General features: G+C 43.8%; 1 protein-coding gene across 6 annotated transcripts in view; it reads left to right on the top strand.

Annotated features, from left to right (window-relative positions):
• The window catches only part of Rbms1 (RNA binding motif single stranded interacting protein 1), a 215360-nt gene that overhangs the window by 150350 nt on the left and 44151 nt on the right, over window positions 1-20859 (top strand). For all 6 annotated transcript variants that reach the window (XM_032903374.1, XM_032903373.1, XM_032903370.1 and 3 more), the window contains exon 3: window positions 20009-20067. In XM_032903374.1, the coding sequence (XP_032759265.1) occupies window positions 20009-20067 (59 nt within the window). The remainder of the gene's footprint in view (window positions 1-20008; window positions 20068-20859) is intronic.

The following is a 20859-nucleotide window of genomic DNA, read 5'->3' as shown; positions in this document are numbered from 1 at the left end:
CACCCCACAGTGTATAATAAATACACGATTGTGTCCCAGATCCTGGAATTGTAGCAAAGACCAATTTACAAATGCCATTCCCAGGACTTGTAGTTCACCCCAAGTGGCTTGAAAATGGCAACACAGCTTTGACACCTTTTGTTTGCAGCTATGTCAAAAACACAAGAAGAATCAGCGTCGAAATTCTTGCTATCAAAACGCCAAGAGAATTAAAGCTCGGAATATTTATGTTTCCCTGGAAATTTTTACTGAACAATAGTAAAATAACTTGGTCATCAGTTTATAATTTATATATCAACTTATAATTATGATGAGAAATGAGACAGGTCACAGGTCACAGAGGGCAGGGAGATGACCACCGTCCTGGACAGCGACTTTTCTTGAACCGTTTTCCATCCAGGTTGTGAGGAGAGGAGTGTGTAATCTGATGGTAAGGCCTGGGCAGATCCTGGCTCCCTGCGCACTTGTTTGAGGCTGGCTGGGCAGGCTGATTTTGCTGTCTGGCCTCTGTGGTCCAGACAGATGACTGCTGTGCAGATGACGTGGGGTGATGTGTGACGTTCCTGGACAGTGCCCACCCAGCACACACAGGGACTATAACCAAGGCTGCTTACCTCCCTCTGCTCTTCTGACAGTGTTCCTCAAGTTATCTCACATACTCACTCTTGTATCTCCGCCTTATAACCATGGCTTTTCTTTCCAGCTTATCTCTTTCTAACTTGAAGAGAAATTAATTCAGCTGCCATGTATTAAGCACCAGTCACTTAAAGGGCATTGTGTTAGATAGTAGATTAAAAATTTTTAAAGGGTGCATATGACATAGTTCCTATCCCTAACAAGATTAAAATGTATTTGAGAGGAAAGGGGGGGAGGGTGGGATGAGTAGATAGATGGGTAGCAAAAAGGAAGGAATGAAGGAACAAACGAATGATGGATGGGTTAGGATTCTTGCTTTTCTGATATATGCAGAAATACCAGATTTGTTTGAGAAAATGAGTTTGATTTGCATTTTCATTTAGACCATATTTAAATAGTTGATTATAATTTAGCTTTCTAGTATCAACCATAGAAGGTTGAGTGCTCTGTTCTATGCTTTATTTCTATGTTCTGTCATAAGTCATTATATTAGCAGGAATTCGAAGTCACATGACTCACAAGCTCCAACTCTGCCAGTCCGTCTCGTGGAACCTTTTATGTGCTTCACAAGTACTTACTTTAAAAGGTGTTTATTTAAAACACAGATTCTCTTTAATTCGTGATATACCTACAGTAAGAACTACCTGGAGCTTTGAAATTTTGCTTATGTCTATAGCTCTAGTTTTTGTAATTCTGTTTTTTCCTATATTTTCTTTTTAAAAAAAAGTGTTCAGGTTTTGCTAGTTGCAGATACTGAGGTGTTTGATGACCACTTATAACTCACAGACTAGAGTGAGTGCTTTCCGCACACTCTTAACCCTGCTGAGGCATTGGCCCCACGACCTTTTGTGCATCTAGGGACAGAACACAGTCTTGCAGAATCAAGTAGGACTCAGTCCTGCATAGCCTTCTTCACTGAACCCAGAGGAGATGTTGGCTCCTCCTCTGCAAAGGGTGCCCTTTGCTGGTTTGCAAGAGCTTTGCTTTAAGGGCCAGTGGCTGCCCCGGTGGCTCCCTTGGTGTCCTGTGGTTCAAATGTGAAATCAGGGATAACCAAATCACAGATCTGCAAGGCTGGCTAGCTTCAGACTCACTCGGGATCCTGGTTTTTAATTATCATTACTTTTAAAGAGTAAGTATAGCTGTCTTTTCCAATGTTTTTTTTTTAAGTATTTTTTAAGAAGGTGTGTGTGTGTGTGTGTGTGTGTGTGTGTGTGTGTGTGTGTGTGTGTGTGTGTGTTGGTAGACTTTAGACAGGACAGCTTGTCGTATCTAGCACTCTCCCCTTTACCAAACAGGACCCAGATTTTTAATCTCAGGTCATCAGTCCTATTGGCAAACAGGCACCTCTACCTTCTGAGCCATCCTGCTGCCCCCAAATGTGGGCTTCCTTAAAAACGTGCCTTTCTGACATGGGATCTTACAATCACATATGCTAATCATCCAGAAAGTGAGTGCTGCAAAGAGAAAGTTGTAAACTTTTAATGTTGAGTAGATCCTCAAGAAAGAATTAGTGAAACCTTACTGTGCACACAATGTAGCCAAAGTGGTCAGAGTAAATGCAGCACCTTACCCAGTAAGCTGAAAGGAAACAGTACTAGAACTTCTCAGACGGATCTTCCTATTCAGATAGATGCTCTGAAAGATCGGTCCCGAAGGATAAGGGGTCACCGCCCTTATACCCACCATCAAAAGCAAACAACAAGCATAGAGGTTGGAGTCTGTTGATTTTTTTCCCCACGTTTAATGCAACTGTTAAAAACAGAAGATAGTACCAAACTCCCTTTAACTGTGATTTACACACAGTGCCAAGCTGTCTGCCATAGTAAGAAAAATGTTTAAGCAGAAAAGAGACACCAGCCCAAAATAACATCTGGATCTGCACAGTTAACAGCAGCCAGCACCCACATGTGGCTCTTCATTGTGGGGATGAGACCAGTCCAAGTAGGGATGCCTTGGTAAGACACACACCAGATCGCAAATGCTTGTGGGAACACGGTACCCTGCTCACTGCCATTTCATATTAATTACAGGTTGCAATGAGGGTATTTTGGATATATTGGGTTTCGGAAACAATTATTAAAAATTAACTTATATTTTTATTATTTTAAATGTGGCTACTAGAAAATTTTAAATTATATACATGGTTGCATTTGTGGTTCTCTTTCTGTTAGAGAGCAGTGGTCTAAGTTGGTAAGGAATATGTATGGTTTCTTCACAATGTATCACTGAATCTCAGTGTTTTCTTTTTTTTGTTTGTTTGTTTCTTAATGTCCGCTGTCTCCTCACCGAACCAAGGAATACAGTGTCACCAGTGAGGGGTTCTTTTCATTCATTGGCTGTTCTGTGGCTTCCTCGGTATTAGATCCTTTACGATGTTTCCGTATACTCTCTGCAGCAGGGCAGTCGCTTGTACATGCTTGCAATTCTTTTGCTGAAGTTGGCAGGGTGACCTCTGTAGGTGGCCCAGGAACTTCCAGTAGAATCATATGACTATTTGGCCAGTTGCCTAAAGACTATTTTTTTTTCCTTTTTGTAGTTAATGTATCTTTGCCAGCTGGCTAAATAGGTTGTTGTCTGTGTTTCAAAGGAAAATTCAACTAAGTTTTATACCGTGAAAGGAGCTGCTCGGTGTAAGGTAATGGAAGTGTAGCTTGTTGTAATTCACGTGAACTCATTGCAGAAATGCATCAGACTCGGTAATCATCACACGCTTTATTCCTAATGAATGGCTGGTCCTCCTTGTCAGCCACAAAGACATAAGAAATAATTTAAAATTCATAGAGTCCTAGCAGGGTGACTCTTGTGGGAACCAGTGCATAGATATGACCTAGAAACTACATCCCATGTAGTTTTAGAAGTACTATAATGACGATCCTGGGGGAAAAGTCCCTCTCAACTGGGGAAGTTTTTTAATTGGCATGGCTACTTGGGATACAGTTACATCAGGATTGCACATCCAATTAGCTAAGAGTTTCCAAAAAGTCTTCCCTGCACTTTCTGAAGCTGAGAAGAACTCGTGGAAAAGAACTCTGAGCACACTTTTAGCGCAGCAAGAGTAATGGACGTTTATACCAAGAAAGGAGTGGTCGCTGTGGTCTCTTAGCATGCCGGCGTCTTTCTCACACAGCCACTTGAACAAGCCCCCTTGGAACTTCCTGTCCTATAATTTCCATCTCTGGATTATCTTGGGCTGTCTGTGTCACCGAGACAATAACAGCAGCATGGGCAGTAGACAGCTTCGATGCTCCCAGACCCTGTTTTGCCACTTTCCTTCTCCTGAGTAGCATTTGATCAGCTGAAAATTATCACACCTCTGCATGTCCAAAAAAAAGTTCACTACTTTCATAATAATAAACTGCATTTAAAGAAATACTCCCCAGAAAACCTTACACATTCTCTCTTTCTGTACCTCTCTGTCTGTCTGTCTCTCTGTGTCTGTCTGTCTCTCTCTCTCTCTGTCTGTCTCTCTCTGTCTATCTCTGTCTCTCTCTCTCTCTCCCTCCCCCTTCAAGTAATGGGTAGGCCAGTCAGATAACCATTTAGCCTGAGTAATTGTGTCCCCGTCGTGCTTGTAGGTATAAATAATACCTCACAGATTGTAAAACTAGTCCTCTTTGTGTGTTGTGAAGACTTGGTGGAGTAGTTTTTAACACTCATTATGAATAGTTTTTAACACTCATTATGAATAGTTTTTAAACACTCGGTGTTTTGCTCTCATTACATGGTGAGCTATAAAGGATTTTAGCCTCTTTTCTAGGATAAATAAATAGCTTTTCCCCTCCATTTCAGTATAAGTCTTAGGTATATACTACATAGCATTCAGTGTTTTGCTTAAAAGACTATTATTGAGGTGGTTCCCCCCATAATCTCCTCAAGTCTCTACTTGTTTTTATATGAATTTAAACTTCATACTCTGGATCGGTGTGACTAAAGGATTAGATGTTAGCTTTCATTTTCCCTGAAGGAGAGGGTTATGGTGTGTGATTTCCACGGCTGGTACTTTTCATAGCTAGAGTCCCGTCTCGGTCCCAGGAATAGTCTGCTCTGATTGGCTAACCATTTCTTTAACACACATTGTCACTCAGGTTTGACTGCTAAGTAAACTCCAGAAGGAGCCTGACACAAAACCATTCTTTCGCAGACTTAGGACATGATACGATTTCTCTGCCTGACTTGTTCCTGCTGCGGGGCAGTGGAAAGATGCGGTGTGTTGCTGTTTCTCTGCACATTACCCTGCTTCCTCTGGAGCACAGGACTAGCACTGTACCCACTCCGCTGGCTGCCAAAGGCTCCACAAGATTTCCATGTGGAAACTCTCCCAGGGTTGACTGTGACAACTGCCTCAAAGTTCAGCACAGCAGCACTCGGCGTAGCCTTTTCTGACTCTTTTCTACGTGCCCACCCACGAATTCGTTATAAACCTAGCACAAGTACAAATCCCACGTTGTCCATCATTTTAATCAATGTTTTGTTGTGGTCCTCAAGTACACAATACAAACTGTCCTTATAGAATGCTATATCGGAGAAATAAGAGAACTCTCCGGGTACTGCGGATGGATGCTCTCTGGATAGTAACACAGTATGTCCACATTAAAATACAAAACTATTCCTAGAATTGATTCCCAAATGGATCGTCATAAAATGATGTACAGGCGTGGGCAGCTTGGGACACAGCACATGTCCCTAAGTTTGATGTCTTTCAGGCAAATCAAGCATCTCTTCTCTTTCCTGTTCAGGCAGGAAAGTCCTGTAGCTTCATCTCTCTGAAGCGCTTGCTGGTTTTAGAAAGCCTGGGTGGTCACTACCTTCTAAATTCCTGTCACAGTTGTTTCCAATTCTTCTGTCCTTGAGGGTGTCTTGTGTTTTATGCCCAGCCACTAGAAGGAAGTTTGATATTTCATCAAGTGAACCTGCAAACGCTTGTTCCTGTCCACTTTCCATGCCGTCCGTCCTGTCCTGCTGCCTCTGATGAATCCTGGGTTTGAGAAGGGCTGGGAGTCAGGTCTAGGCATCGACGTGCAGTTTAAGGCTTTCCTCTGCCTTCCTTTTGAATCCAGGTGTTTTGAAAGGAAACACACAGGACTTGGAGCGATTAAATGAGCCCAGTGTAGGCCTGCCTGGGTGTTAAGGGGGCAATTATCACCACCTTTTGGATGTGGTTTGGAACAGGCACTGACCTGTTGGAAGGTCTCAGGCTGGCTTGGGGGACCTGGTCAGGTAAAAGAAAGCAGTGTTTTTGATAAGCAGAGCTCCTAACCACCAAGCCGTAAAGGAGAGGTGCTTGATGTTTGACTAGGACTCTATCTTCTATTCTAAGACAAGTGCCCTATTCCTTAAAGACAAATGCCCTATTCCTTACAGGCGAGTGAGTTGTGGTATCATGATTAGAATGAAGATGATGTATAATTTGTATTATTCAAGTAAGCAGAAAGCCAGCCCGCCTTGGGGCTGTGGAGATGGCTCAGGGGTGCTAGGGAAATAGTTCAATTAATAAAGCACTTGCCTTGCAAGTTTAAGGGTCTGAATCTGGTCCCCAGAACACAAGTGAAGATGCAGGGATGTAGCAATACACTTGTAATGGCGTCTCCTCAGAGACAAAGGGAGGAGCCCTGGAGCTCTCTGGTCAGCCAGGCCAGCCTAAATTGGTGAGTTCAAGGCCAGTGCCAGGCCTTGTCTCAAAGATGATGTTCCTGAAGGAGACACCTGAGGTTGTTCTCCATCCTCCACTGCACATGTATTCACAGACAAAAACACATACACACACATAAACATGTATACACATACATAGACATGTATACACATACACATAGACATATATATACACACACAGATAGACATGTATTCACAGACAAAAACAAGTACACACACAAACATGTATACACATACATAGACATGTATACACATACACATAGACATATATATACACACACAGATAGACATGTATTCACACAGACAACTTTCACAAAGGAGGTCTGCCTACTGTAGTTGACTCTCAATTACACCGTTACCCAGCATTGGTATTTTTACCTCTATCTGAATTGTACTCTAGCCAGTCCCCTCCAGAGGAGGTACACCTACTTTACGCTTGAAAAGAACTGTTAGTGTGTGTTATATGTACACACAGTGTGGGTGTATGTTGCTGTTCTGTGTGACACGCTTACTGTGTTCATTGATGTCATTCATCGTTCATATGATGCCATGCTTTCATAGTTTCTTACAACACTAGTATTTCAGCTGTCTTGAAAAGTGGTCATTCCACGTTCTGAGGATCCATGAAATACTTCCTCATGTTCAAGACACATTTTACTTTCATTTAAATTGTTTTTAACTCTAGTTGGTGTGTGTGTGTGTGTGTGTGTGTGTGTGTGTGTGTGTGTGTGTGTGTGTAACACTAGCACTCTCATGCCATTGACGCATCAGCAGACAACTTCTTGGGATCTCTTCTTTCCTGTCACCCTTCTGTGGGTTCCAGGAATCATACTTGAATTCGTCAAACAAAGCAGCAAGGGAAGCAGGAAGCTGAGGAGCTGCCTTTCTGCTGCCTCAGCGGGGTGCAGACAGGAAGTACATGGAGACACCATTGCTGATTCGTACCCAGCCCGGCCTGGCCTGAAGGGACAGGAAAATGTCAGACTTTCTTGTGGCTGTCTGGGTTTTCACATGTGAATTCTTTTGTTTATGGTCTGCTCAGTTCATAGACTATCCTACGGAATTTTATTGTTGTTGTTGTTGTTGTTGTTACTTTGTTTTGATTTAAGTTAAGAATTGCCCAAAGTCAATGGTATCAACTGTGGTTTTTAAAGGTTGTTTTGAGCCTTCCTTTTAACCTGGGCCATCTATATAAATAGCCCTTGTTGTTACTGCCATTAAACCTGTTGGTTACTCTCGGTTAACTCAAAAAGCAGGAATACTCAACTCCCGCTCTCCAACGCAGACAATTTTCAGGTTTTGTTTTAGTTTTAGTTTTAACTGTTAGTAAGATAAACAAAAATAGGGCTTTTGGGATAGTTTTTCAGGTAGAGTTAAAGATTTTTTTTTTATTCTTTTTTTCGGAGCTGGGGACTGAACCCAGGGCCTTGCGCTTGCTAGGCAAGCGCTCTACCACTGAGCTAAATCCCCAACCCCTAGAGTTAAAGTTTTATGTGATGTCAGGAAAGAAACTGAGTCCTGTGTGAACTTTGAAGAAGGAAATCACACAGATCGCACAATAAATTTAGCTCTTGGGAAAATTCTTACAGTTTTTTGGTTACCACTGGTCCCCTGTAGTGACCATGTAACCCCTCTTAGGTCAGTTTGTAAAGAACTGCCCTACGTGTCCCCCCTTTACCCAGGCAGTCCCCTAGCTCACCCTGAGAACTCTACCAACAGACTCCCCACTGCTTCCCATGGAAAATGGCCACCCTCCAGTCTCCCCTCCCAGGTTAGTACCTACAGGGCCTTCCTCTGTAGGATAAGGCTCTAGACTGTGATGCACGATGATTACTTCAGGCACTTGTACGGTCAGTGGCACGAAGTAGGGCCAGACTACAAATGTAAAGGCCACCCTAATGACTTACTTCCTCCAGAAGGGGCTTTGTTTCCTGAAGATTCTTCAACCTCCCATACGAGCACCACCAACTGGGTCCAAGTCTTCGAACAAAGAGCCTAGAGGGGATGTTTCACATTGACACCACAGCCAGGTTCATGGAGGTGTTCAGAATAATTATATTCAGACAGGTTAATTTGGTCAGCACAGGCTGTGGGTACTATCCACTCTTTTCTCCCTGAATGTGACCATTCATTATTGTGGGCACTGTGCTGGAGGCTCAGGGAGTCAACAGGTAAACCAAGAGCCAAAGGGTGCAAAGAATCTAGGTAGGACAGAGCCGTGAAAGAAGCACAGTGGAATTGAAAACGCTGCCTTTTGTGGGCACAGTGCAGAGGCACCGTAGCCCGTCCTGCAGAGGTCAGGAAGAGCTTGCCGTAGGGAAGAGCGCCGTTAGACTGGAGAATGGTAGTCCATTTGCCACGTGAGGTATTGTCTTACACAGCAGAAGGAGAAGACTGGGCAGAACAGGTTCAAAGGCCTCTAAAGAAACACACCACTGAGCTAAAGCTTTATTTTCCTGTTCGGTGCCCTGCCTAACCAAGTATCACACACTGGGAGGCTTAAAACAAGTGTCCATTAGCCTGCAGTTCTGCAAGACAGAAGTCCCAAGTTTGACAGGTCAGGTTCAGGAGAAGCCTCCCTTGTCACTTCCTAGCTGTGGCTTGTGGAGGTTGGTGGCAGTCCTTAGTGCCACCAGATGGAGCAGCATCTGATCCTCTGGGATCATGTGGACTCCCTCTGTTTTTATGTTACAGGTTCCCTCTTAGAAGGGTGCCAGTCATACTGACTAAAGCCCCTTTTGACAAGGGGGTGTGGGGTGGGAGGACAGGCACGTGCCCTTGATTTCTTCTGCAGAGAGAGCCCTGTTTGAAAAGAAGGCATGCAGAGGGCTTAGGACCTTGGTGTAGCTTTTTGGGTGACATTATTCCACCAGTAACTATGGAGGGAGGAACAGGGAGCAGGAGGGCCGAGAGCACCATTTACCAGGGTCCATGCAGCATAAATTTTAGTTATTCGGAAAACCCAGGGTTTTTTATGTACATGAGCCAAGCCATTTTCAGTTGGGTTTTGCCTCGTCAGAACCTATGGATGAATTGTTTTCCCCTGTTGAATGTTACTCTGCCATCATTAGCCAAGTATTAATCCTACTTTGCTGTATTAATCCAACTAGCTCTGGGTCGTTGATATTTCTGACGATATGGCACCAATCACTTGTAGGTCATAGGTTTTTGGTTTTTAACATGCTGGCTGGAGACTGGGCCTCGGGGGAGGTCACTCTGTGCTTTGTTCCGTGCTAACTGTACACTAGTTTGATGAGTTAATCCACTTACCCAAACCAAATTTCATCTTTCCTGAGCTCATCATGTGTGTTTGTGTGTGTGTGTATGTGTGTATGTGTGTGTGTGTGTGTGTAAGTGTGTGTGTGTATCTAGATAGATAGGTAGGTAGGTAGGTAGGTAGGTAGGTAGGTAGATAGATAGATAGATAGATAGATAGATAGATAGATAGATAGATAGATAGATATTAATTTGGAACAAATAAAGCAGCCCTTTCTTTCTCCCCACTTCCCCAGATAGAACCAACATTTACTGCGCATGGCTGGCTATTAAGGAATCCATTGGTTGTGTGAGTTTTCCAGAAGGACATGAACAAATGCCTATTTAACCAGAAGAGAGCATAGATGACACACCAAGGAACCGTTGGGTTTACCGAGGCCATTTCCAGAAGTGTCAGCAAGAAGCCAGTTTGGGTGGTGAAACATGGAAAGTTGCTCTTGGGGATCCGGAACAGTCTGTAGGCCACTCCACTGTGGCGTCTCCTCACTTCCTGCAGTGCTTTTTCCCCCGAGCAGCTTTGTGGGATGGCCTTGTGAGTGTCCTGAGTTTCCCTAGCTTCCTGAGTCCATGGAGAGGCCTCTCCCCTCCAGGAAGGAGTCTTCCCATTTGGAGGAAACAGTCCCACACACTGGTGTTTGGTCTTTCCCCAAGACTCTCTAGTTTTTCTCTGCTCAGGCTGTTCCAGAACTTGGCTTTCAGTCAGCTTTCATTTTCCCAGCTTCTAATTTCTAGCATCTTGGGGATTTTTTTTGTTGTTGTTGTTCTTTCAAAGAATCTAGCATTTTGCAATCCGTGATTACCTGCTCTGTTACGCAAGAGTTTGCCAAACAACTGAGACTGGGGGAAATGCTTACTGACTGGGTCATATAGTAGATAAGCATTTAACACACCCTGGCTTCCCATAGCCCCCTGCCTTCCAGAGTATAGCCAGGACATCTCCCAGAAAATCCAGTGAATCCGAGTTACAGTGAGAGGGAAGCATGGCACCTTCATTTAGGATGCGGCCATTGAGCGAAACAGACATGAAGTAATTTTACAGCATTCGCCTCGCTTCAGCTGCATCCTTTCAGACAAAGATGATTTCCCCCTGCCTTTCTCATGGTGTAGGGTTCAGAGCCCCTGAGTCTCTCCTCCTGTGCCGGTGGGATGCCTTCTTGACTTTATCTGCAGTATCTAAGGACAGTGTGGTTCAGGGACAAACCTGTGGGTAATCAATATGGGAGCCTCCTGTATCCCTCCCCTTCAGCTCTGTTCTTGGGGCTGCAACTACTGTGACAAGTGACCTTTTGAGCGAAGGAAATTTAGAGATGTCAAGCTGCTGGCTGCTGTTCCCTTAGGTACACGAAGCAAGTGGACCTTTCACCAGGGGGCATTTATACCATGCATCCAAGTTTGTCAGAAACGAACTAAGGAAGATAGATACTGTCTCTCTCACCAGTCTCTGCTCTGCCTGGCTTCCTGGGATGTGGGGCAGTGGAGGATTACTGTCCTACAAAAGGATGAGGTGTGTTTGGTAGTTAGTATACTGATTTTGTATTAGAGCCAGCTTTAGTGTAAGGCCAAGAAATGTCCAGTTTGACGCCTATTCTCTGGCTTGTGGCAGAATCAAGAGGAACATTTGAGGTAATTTTGCATTGTTTCAAGTGTTGTGGAAAACATGTTTGCTTTAGCCCTTCTATCTTTCTGTCCTCCTTTGAATGAAGTAGTCATATGTGACTCTCAGTGCTGAACTTGTTCACATTCAGTGTCTAATGACTCTGGGGCATGTGTGTGTGTGTGTGTGTCTGTCTGTCTATCTCTGTGTATCTGTGTGTCTTAAGGTTGACTGGTTTACTTTAAGTGCAACATATGTATGGCTGTTTGAAAAATAGTCACCTGGGCTTCTCCCATGCCACAGCTGTGTAATTTTCTTTTTGATTTCATGTTAAACTTCTAAATTGCTTTCCTACCTATGTTTCTTTATAGGATTCAATTCTACCCACATCTGTTTTCAAAGATAACATATTTCTCTTCTATTTCTGCCAATCCTTTTCTTCCCCCCCTTTTCCCCCCTCACCAGACACTTTCATTAAGGGGAAATTACACTGCCTGTTTATGTTGTATGTGTTCAACCAATACACTTGAGTGTTTATATGCGATATGCAAAGAAAACTATGCTAAAAGTAACAAAAACAGTGGGTCTGTTGTTTCTCAGAGTTTTGTAGTATATTAATATTTTGATAAGAAAGTAGTCCAGGTTGCCCTCATAGGTGTCATTACAAAAAAAAAAGCGATAAAAAAAAAAAACAGCGATAGCCGATCCATATTGTCTTCTGTGATGCAGATATTTTGGGCAGTTGTATAACTGAGGATACCAAGAGTGACCCAGAACCAATCATTGATTATATTAGAACTTGAGGCCACATCTCCATAGTTGTAACTCCCTGCCTTCTTTCTGTTAGAACCAAGTTTTCCTTATGGCACGTCACTACAAAAGGTGAGACCACCAAGTCAGCATAAGCAATGCATTATATACGGTAGGGGAAGAGGAAAATAGTTTTGTAAGTAATCTTGATGGTTTCACCAATCCAGAGATAAAGGCTACTTTCTAGCCGGGCAGTGGTAGCACATGCCTTTAATTCAGTACTCAGGAGGCAGAGGTAAACAGATAACCAAGTTCAAGGCCACACTGGTCTACAGAGCAAGTTCCAGGACAGACAGGACACAAAAAAAAACAAAAAAAAAAACCAAAAAAAACAAAAAAAAAAAAAAAAAAAAGCAAAACAGTAACAAAAGCCCTAACTTCCTTCTGTAGTCAAGTTATCCTTGCTTTAGGACTTGAGTATTTACCAGTGAATGAGACTTTGAGATCAATTCAGTGACATACACTTAAACCCCTTGATTCTGTCTCCAGCATGCATTATCTTCCTCTAACATAGTAGTACTGGGGAACACTGATTTCGGTCCAAGCATCTGTGACTGTACCCTGAAGAGCTACAAAGTCGTCTGTGAAATGCTGTTATGATGTGCGTGAACATTGGTGTGCCGCAGTGCTTTTATTTAGAAGAAAGGCTACACATTTTCACAGACCATATGCCCCACCCACCCAATGGGCATCTTTGCTGTTTTTGGCGAGATAGTTTAATGTTCAGTCTCCGTGTGGTTTTTATTTCTAGCTGAATATGGTAGGAACAGTACTGGGCTCATATATCATATAGGAAGGTCGACGAGGATGTTTTTGAGATTAATGAGAAAGTTTATCGGTTCTAAAATCCGGAAGGAAATTACCAATTTCATTTTCATTTAAAGGATATATTAAATCTTTTGAGAAGGAAACATGGAGTGGTGCTTTGTACCAGAGCCTCTGTGATATTGTCCCATCAGCTCACCTGCTGAAAGACTGCTGGGCTACCTGCCCCTGAGAGAGAGAACACATGACAAGAGGCTGGGTTCTTCCACGTATCCCAGCCTTCGTGCTGGGCTAAACTCACTGACCTCCCCGGTTCAGAAACTCGAACTTGAGGGTCTCCTTTCCCTGTCTTCCGAATTCATGAGCAAGTCGCTGGCTCTCCACAGCAGACACCTGGGACTGCTTTTCTCAGAAGTTTAATTGAGCATTTAAGGCTCCTTCAGAGAAGCCATTTGTCTTAAATCTCTGCTGGCCTCTGGAAAGCCCTGCTCCCCTCAGTCATCCATACTAATTTGTAGGCATACAGCAAAGTAAATTAAAAGACATGGCTGTCTTTGCTAATCCTGGGCATCAACTGTTTCGTGAATCTTGATAAAAATCTTGAGTCTGCTGTTTCATTCCATGGTTGTTTTGAAAAACCTCCAGCCAAGATGCGTTCCCTTTCTCTGGAAGGCAGGCGACTCCAGGCCCTTCCCCATCCTCGATTTCTGTTGTTCTCACATAGGTTTGCACATAGGTTTGCACGAAACATCTGCTGGCCGCGCCTCTCTTCATAGCCTGCCTGGGTGTCTGCTCTCCCCAAAGGCTGCCTTGTTCAGCCTGACATTCCCTCTGCATTTATGCCTTCTTTGTTTAGGATTCTGCACACAAGATTTTTATTTCGTACTGAGGTGGGTTTACTCTGAAAATTCCTTGCCTCCCTCAAAGGATTGTCCCCTTCATAGTAGATCCGGCATCTTATACATTTTTCATAGGTCGTGTACGGTGAAGGTCACACGGGGGCATGCTATGAATATTGGTGAGCCGCGTTCTTGATTTGATCTCTCCCCTCGTGCTGCTCGCGTCTTTCCTGTGATCGGCTGGCCTTCCGCAGCAGGGCTTCGGTTGTGTCTGACCTTCAGGTCCTGCAGTTGCATTCCTTGCCAGGCGTTCTCCTCCCGGAAACTCTGGCTTCTCGTCTAGCTGTGTACGGCACAGTTAGTTCCCTGCGCTGTGTGCTCGCCACCCTTTGCAGCCGTACAGCACAAGCAGATGGGGCAGTTATCTGAGTTTGGCTCAGACAACTGAAACGGAAACTTGACTGTCTTTATACGCGCTTAATATTGTCATGTCCTAGGCCAGTTTCCTGAAACCATGCATGAACCGTAAAAACCGTCAGCATGAAACATACAAAGTCTTAGGAGATCTGAACTCGGTTGCCTTCTTTAAATCTTTCTTATCTTGTATCTCATTTGCGAATCCTCGATATTTCTTTTATTAAATAGAGAAGATATTACCAATTGAATTATTCACGGTAGTGGGGGATTCAGAAGAGCATGGGTAACTCACTCCTGCGTTTCCTTAGGCCTTGTTCATTAACAAACCTTTCTGTTAAATGGGTATCACTTGTACGTTCCTTTCTTCCCTCTGTCCAGCCACACGGTTCTGTGAATTAAAGCAAATTTGAGGAAATACCTTTTCCTGAAGAGTCCATGACAAAATAAAGCCAGAGAAAGGGTAGCTGGAGAACTCCATCCTCAGAGTCATCCGTGCCTGTGGAGGTAGGGGTGGGGTTATGGTTGTGTAGTGGTGTGAGCTATGGCTGTAGATGGAGCGCACAGGTCATGCAGGGTGAAGATACATTTGTATTTGTATATTAGGGCTTTTTTTAAATTTTCCCCTCACAATTCCAAAATAACAAGAGGGGGTTGACAGATAGTCCCCATATTTAGGTACCATGAAATAGATCCATGAATGATTCCTTTCAGACTTTAAGGCCAGTTGTGCGTCCCCTCACCGACATATTTTATTGGGTATCTGATCCCAAGATAGACCACGTGACCTCTGTCTCTGAATGTCATCAGCATCCGTCCCAGAGACATGAGCAGCGACAGTCCGCCCTCTCTCCATCTAAAGCACGCAACTCAAAGTGGAATTGCTTTGAACCTATCTGCGCCCGGTGACCCAAGCTTCTGTAATTGTCAACATGCGTGGCCTTTCAACTCCAAAGCAAACTTCCTGTCCTTGCTGCTTGCAAAGCTGTGTAACCCTGGGTAGACTCACTCTGCTCCTGAGTTTCACGTGTGCAAAGTAGAATCAAAAACAACCTATTCAAAGGTTGCTGTGAGGATTCAATTATGAGACAATCACTGTGCAGAAAAGTAAGTTTATTAATATGACACATGCCTTTGATCCCCCGCCCCCAGGAATTAACTAAGTCAGCAGCTTTTAATATTTTTCCTTAGTTTATCGTCATTCGACTCTGTCTGTCCCCTTTTCTGTCTGTTACCACTTACGCAGTCATATCATCTCGAGTCTGAACATAAGCTACCCTCCTGTACTCATGAGCAATAATTGTCCTTTTCTGTTAGTATGAGCAATATTTGGCTTTTTCAAATGTGTCCTTTTCTGTTAGCACTTCAAATACGTTATTTTTAATATTCCCATCGACTATTTTTAATGATTAATAAGCAATAAATGATGCCTCAGGAATGTCCATAGCGTATTCCAAATCTAGTACAAGCACCGCCAGCATTTAAACTTTTGAAATGCCAAGTGTTAAGGGAACATGTCAACCACGATCGCCATCTGTCGGTGGTGGCTGGTGTAGGCTCCCATTTTCTAAGCTCTCCTGTAACTGGGAAGTGGGGCTGGAAAGTGGGGAAGGGAACAGAGGGTGCACGCCTTTACACACGCACAGCCAATGCTCACACCCTGTAAGGAGGTACACGGACACTCAGACCTAGGACTTTAGGCGATTTTAATTTTGTCAACCTAAGAATCTGTGTTCTAATTTCAGTAGTATATGGCTTTCAGGATTTAAGATAAACCAAAGAAATGGTGGGGGGGGTGTATAATTTTGTAAGGAGAAAGCTATGGGGACAGCAAATAATTGTTTAATTAAGACTAAAATATGTTTGGTTTTACTCGTAAGCAGAAGCGGGGGAGGAGTAAAGATATATTGCAAACCAAAGAAGCTTTAGTACATCCTGAGCAGGTCTTCAGCCTGGTCTGCAAGAGCAAGGGGGCCTCAATGTGAATTCCTAACTTGTTATCCTCTCCCTTTGAAATTCTAATTATTCTCCAGTCACCGTCTCTTAATTACTCTTTATCCTTTTTCTGCCACTGCTTCCTCTGGAGTGGATTAACTCCTCTTAGCCAAGAGTATTATGATGAGGGGTAGCGAGAGGGCTGTGGTCTGAGCCTAGTTACTTTGAAGTTGGATAAAACCTAAAGAGGCAACATAGACACACTGGCTTCCCCACAGCCCTGGACCTTACATTCCTGGGTATGTCCTGCTTGGTGTTCTCAGAGTCAGCGTTTACCCAGTACAGTGTACATCTCTCTTCCTCAATAATTAAAAAAAAAAAAATCCAAATGGGAACAAGGGTAGCTAAAAGTTCTTATCCCTTTATGAATTTGTACCCAAACATCTGTTAATCTTGTGGGCGCTGAGTGATTGACAGTAGATTTAGATTAAGTTCTAATTGCACTCCCCAACCCCCGCCACCCTCACCACCCCCATTATTAAACCTCATTGCAAGTAAAGCTGTCAGAGCAGTGCTGGCCATTTGGCATTGCGCTCTGGGCGTAGCTTCTGAGTGGACAACACAGGAGATGTTTAATGAAAGCGAAACCCCTCAACACCCCTCAGTGGCTCCAGATAATCACCTCGCTGTGTGCAGGAGCCAGCAGACCGTGACTCCGCAGACAGTGAAACCCTCATAACTTTCTGTGAAATCACAGTCTTTCTGTCCTAGCCCACGAGCTGATGAAAGCCACAGCGGAAAAGTAAAACTGGTAAATTTCAGAAGTGCCTCCTCTGTTACTTTCCTCTTTGTCCGTCTCCAACCCTGTGTTTTTGTTTCATGCTAAAAAGTAAACACTGCTCGGCATTTGGGGGGGAACCGAGAGTCAGTACCGAGGTGGAGGAGACCATCTGGTCCTCCCAACTCCTTCTGAAGGACAAACTGCCTCTCACAGGCACTTCAGGGACAGCTTGCAGTGAAAACTTTAAGACTGTGCTTTTAGGCAAACTCTTAGGCTTAAACCATGGTCCTGTTTGTTTGGGTTGGGTTTTTTGTTGTTGTTGTTGGTTTTGTTTTTTTTGTTTGTTTGTTTTGTTTTTTTGTTTTTGTTCTTCTTGTTGTTTTTTTACCGTTCACAAAAATGGGAGTAGTAGCAAGCGCAAGGCCCTGGGTTCGGTCCCCAGCTCCGAGAAAAAAAAAAAAATGGGAGTAGTAACCGATTTTAAAGAAAAAAAAACATAAAACACGTACCGCGTCGAACACACCCACCACACGTATCCTCATCCTTGCTCGTGGCCGGGCTCTTAAGAGCGTAAGTAGGACTTCGGTAACTATAATCCCCTTTATTATTTCTTCAGTGAATCAGTGAGACAATTAGGGCTGGCTTCTGGGAAAATAAGATTTGCACAGGTTCTCCGGGATCAGGATGGTAAGCTGAGGTAATGGGCAGGTGGCGTGGGCTTGTCTAAAATGGTGCTCGAGGTGGATTATGTGGCAGATGGGTCCTCTTAGAAGAACCAGTGGTGAGGAGGCTGGGAGGGTTTTCGGTGCTTTTTAAATAAGTCTAGACAGGATAGGGAATTTTGGAAGGATCAGGACAAAACTCAGCAGGATTACTGCCTGCATTCAGAGTGCCTGTATTGACACAGTCCTGGGTAACCTGAGCTTCGCCGAAGGGGGAGAGTAAAGTGCTACTGAATATAGACACAAGGGGAAGATGGAGTATGTGTTTGGAATGCTTTTGAGAATAAACTTTAAACAGTGGTGGGGACGAGGCCATTTCTAACTAATACTTGATAGCCTAGTGTAATATTAATACATTTAGGTAGAAAGAAAGGTTAAGACAGAAACAAAAGCTAGGAAGAGAAATACCATACAAAAATTAATTGCAGCCATATCTCTGGATAAATGTCCAAATAAAGACGGTCAAGGGTCACATATTAAATGTAAGGAGGGAGTAGAGAAGCAGAGTGGACCCAGGCACCCCTGCATGGGCCACTGGAATGGAATGAGAGGCACCCCTGAGGGGTCTCCCACAGTGAAGAGAAATGCACACAGCATAGATGTGAGGGTGAGCTTCAATGTCGCAGTCAGCAGAGAAGGAAGGGCTCAGTGGGCAGGGATGTGGCGTGGCCTGTGTGTTGTCCTCTTTACTTCCCTACGTCTCTCTGTCTTCGCCATCACAAAGTGTTCAGAGCAGCAGCAGGAGAGACAGTGCCAACCCCTGGCCTCCTAAGTGCCCTGCTCTCTGGCTGACAGAGAGACTGTCCCTTAGAGACCTCAGGCATAAGGGTCGTACCAGCCATCTCTGCTTTTGGATGAGTGTGACGGAGTCTAAGAGATGCTTCCGTTGACCACTGCCCGTGAGAGAGTGAGTGCAGGGAATAAGGAAGCATGTGACCTTGGCAAAGGAGCAGGTGCTGATGGGCCGTCCTTACGTCTGCCTTCCTTCGTGTCTGGCATCCGTTGTTCTTTACGTCTATTTCTGTAAACTTGGCGATCCGTAGTAATGTGGTTATGAGCACTCGGGGTTTCTTCTGGGAATTGAAGGTGTTTGTGCTGCATTATGCCTCGTGGATGTAATTATCATTCGAACCTTAAATTATCCTTACTTTCATGCCTAGTTAGAACTCACTTGACTACATGATTATCCAGAGTGGAAGGAGGGGACTTAAATGGACAGGAGAGGTGGCTCTCGCCATTAGTTTCTCACAGACAAATGTGTTTCGGCCACATTCTCATACAAGGACAAGTATATAATATATACATAATATTCAGAGTGTGAAATCTAATGTAGAACTCTTTGATTGCCTAACCCGCTTGAGACACTTAAGTTTCTCTTCCTCCTCAGTACCTCAGCGTACTTGTGACACGCCAGACAAGTGGACAGCCACCCAGAGACTCCTCAGCAAGAAGACTCCATTTTTTTCTAATCCTCAAAAGCCAATCATGATAATTCAAGGCATAAAAGGACATGTTTTAAAAACGTGTCAATTAACCATCAGGAAAATGGAATTTTAGAACTTAGCATGTATACATGAGGAAATTTAGGCCCCAGATAGCTCCTGCACATTTCTCCAAAGTTTACCTTGATTTTAAAATTTTAAATATTTTTCCAAACTTTCCCCTGAGCATTTAAAAACCAAGTACAGGTTGTAGCGCCTTTCCTAGGGTCCACACCAAGAGGGTGTGGGGTTAGTATTCTGTGCGTGTTTATAAATTACATTTAACCTTTAGCAGCAGTGTACCAAGTCAGAACATTCTGCATTTTTCCTCACCCCGATTTCTGTGACACCCTAAGGAGTCCAACCCCATTTCTCATGAACACAGTGATAACTAGGGATTAATCCCAGTTTGCTGTTTTGTGGTCTCCACAGCCTATCTCATGCACATGCACACACTCACTCTTGCCAACCGAGCAGTGACCACTGAGGTAGAAGTGATATTAGTGATGTCTAAAAGTATAGAAGTCTTTGGCAAAAGAAGAAAAGCCCCTATCTTTTGCCATTAAGTTTGATAAGCACAGCACATAAACACCTGCCGCCCAGCCTCCGGCCACCCAGCACTGCTCCCTGAGCCAGGATGAATAGAATGAAGCAACAACTGTCTCCCTGACTGTATTTCATAAAAAGCTGTGTGGGTCATAGAACTGTAATAGATCGGTGGCCTTGTATTTGACTTTGTAGTTGGCCACAGACATAATGTTACCAGAAGGGGGGAAAATTTTTTTATAGAGTGTTTTGTTCATTTTTTTTTTCCTGAAGATTGTCAGGAAAGTACCTGTTCTTCAAAGCTAAACATCAAACTTAATACAGAGCTTCAAAGGGGAAGCCTGACCATTCCTTTTTTTTTTTAGTTTAAAGTTCAGAAATCTCCTTGCGTTTCCCCTTATTAAAGAACATTTTGTGCTTTAAAGTTTGCAGATGTTTGACAAAAAAAAAAAGTGTGTGTGTGTGTGTGTGTGTGTGTGTGTGTGTGTGTGTGTGTTCTTTGGACTTAGCCGTGAATAACAGCTCCTTGTAACTTCTTCTCTTCCCTTTTGTTTTAGATACGGGAAGATTGTCTCCACGAAGGCAATTTTGGATAAGGCAACCAACAAGTGCAAAGGTACGTTTCTGTGGGCCGCTGTGTACTCGGTCATGGCTGTAGAAAGACCGTGCAACAGCCCTAGGTTTCACAACCAACCTCACGGTCTGAAAAAGCCACATCTCCTGTGGCACCCGGTCTCTCTCTTGCACAATGTCTGCATATTGCTTACGTTTGTTTGTCCCTGGTTGAATTTTGGCTGGAAACCCAGCAACCCGCAGTTTGCCAGCATTCAGGATTTGGCGCCAGTAGAGTTAACACGCAAAGTACGAATTGGCTTTCAGCCCCTGCCTTTAAAAGGGGGAGCAGGACTGGAGAATAGCTTTTCTTTCCTGAGCCCGAGGAGATTAGAGCTGCTTACTGAAGACCGTTGGACTGTACTAAAGAACTGAAAAGATTACATATTGTGTAAATTGGCTCTATTAATTAGAATAGAGTAGTTTTAAGCAGTACTTAATTACATGTTTCAATACTCCCGATTGTTCTCTGCTGAATGCCTGTTGACAATATTGGCAGCGGGGAGGGGAGAGCCATTTTCACTGACCAAATTGTACCGGGGAGAGGAGGTCATGTGCCCCTTTGAAATATGCTGCTGCATTAATTTGATGCACTGACCTTCAGTTTTCCATGCAATTAGGATGAGCTCATCCGGCTCCTTGAGCTGGGAGTGCAAGCGGCTGGAGCAGGCCAGCGCAGATGCTCTGTGCCTCTGACTTTTAATGATCCAGCATCTTAACAATAGGCATGTGATTTCTAGGAAAATGGAAGAATGGAGTCAGCTGACTTTGAATCTAACTACTGACCCTGGGAATT

Source organism: Rattus rattus, chromosome 5, assembly GCF_011064425.1.
Source record: "Rattus rattus isolate New Zealand chromosome 5, Rrattus_CSIRO_v1, whole genome shotgun sequence".
In the NCBI taxonomy this organism is placed as follows: domain Eukaryota; kingdom Metazoa; phylum Chordata; class Mammalia; order Rodentia; family Muridae; genus Rattus; species Rattus rattus.
The sequence above is the reverse complement of the archived record's forward strand: the minus strand, read 5'-3'. Positions and strand labels throughout refer to the sequence as shown.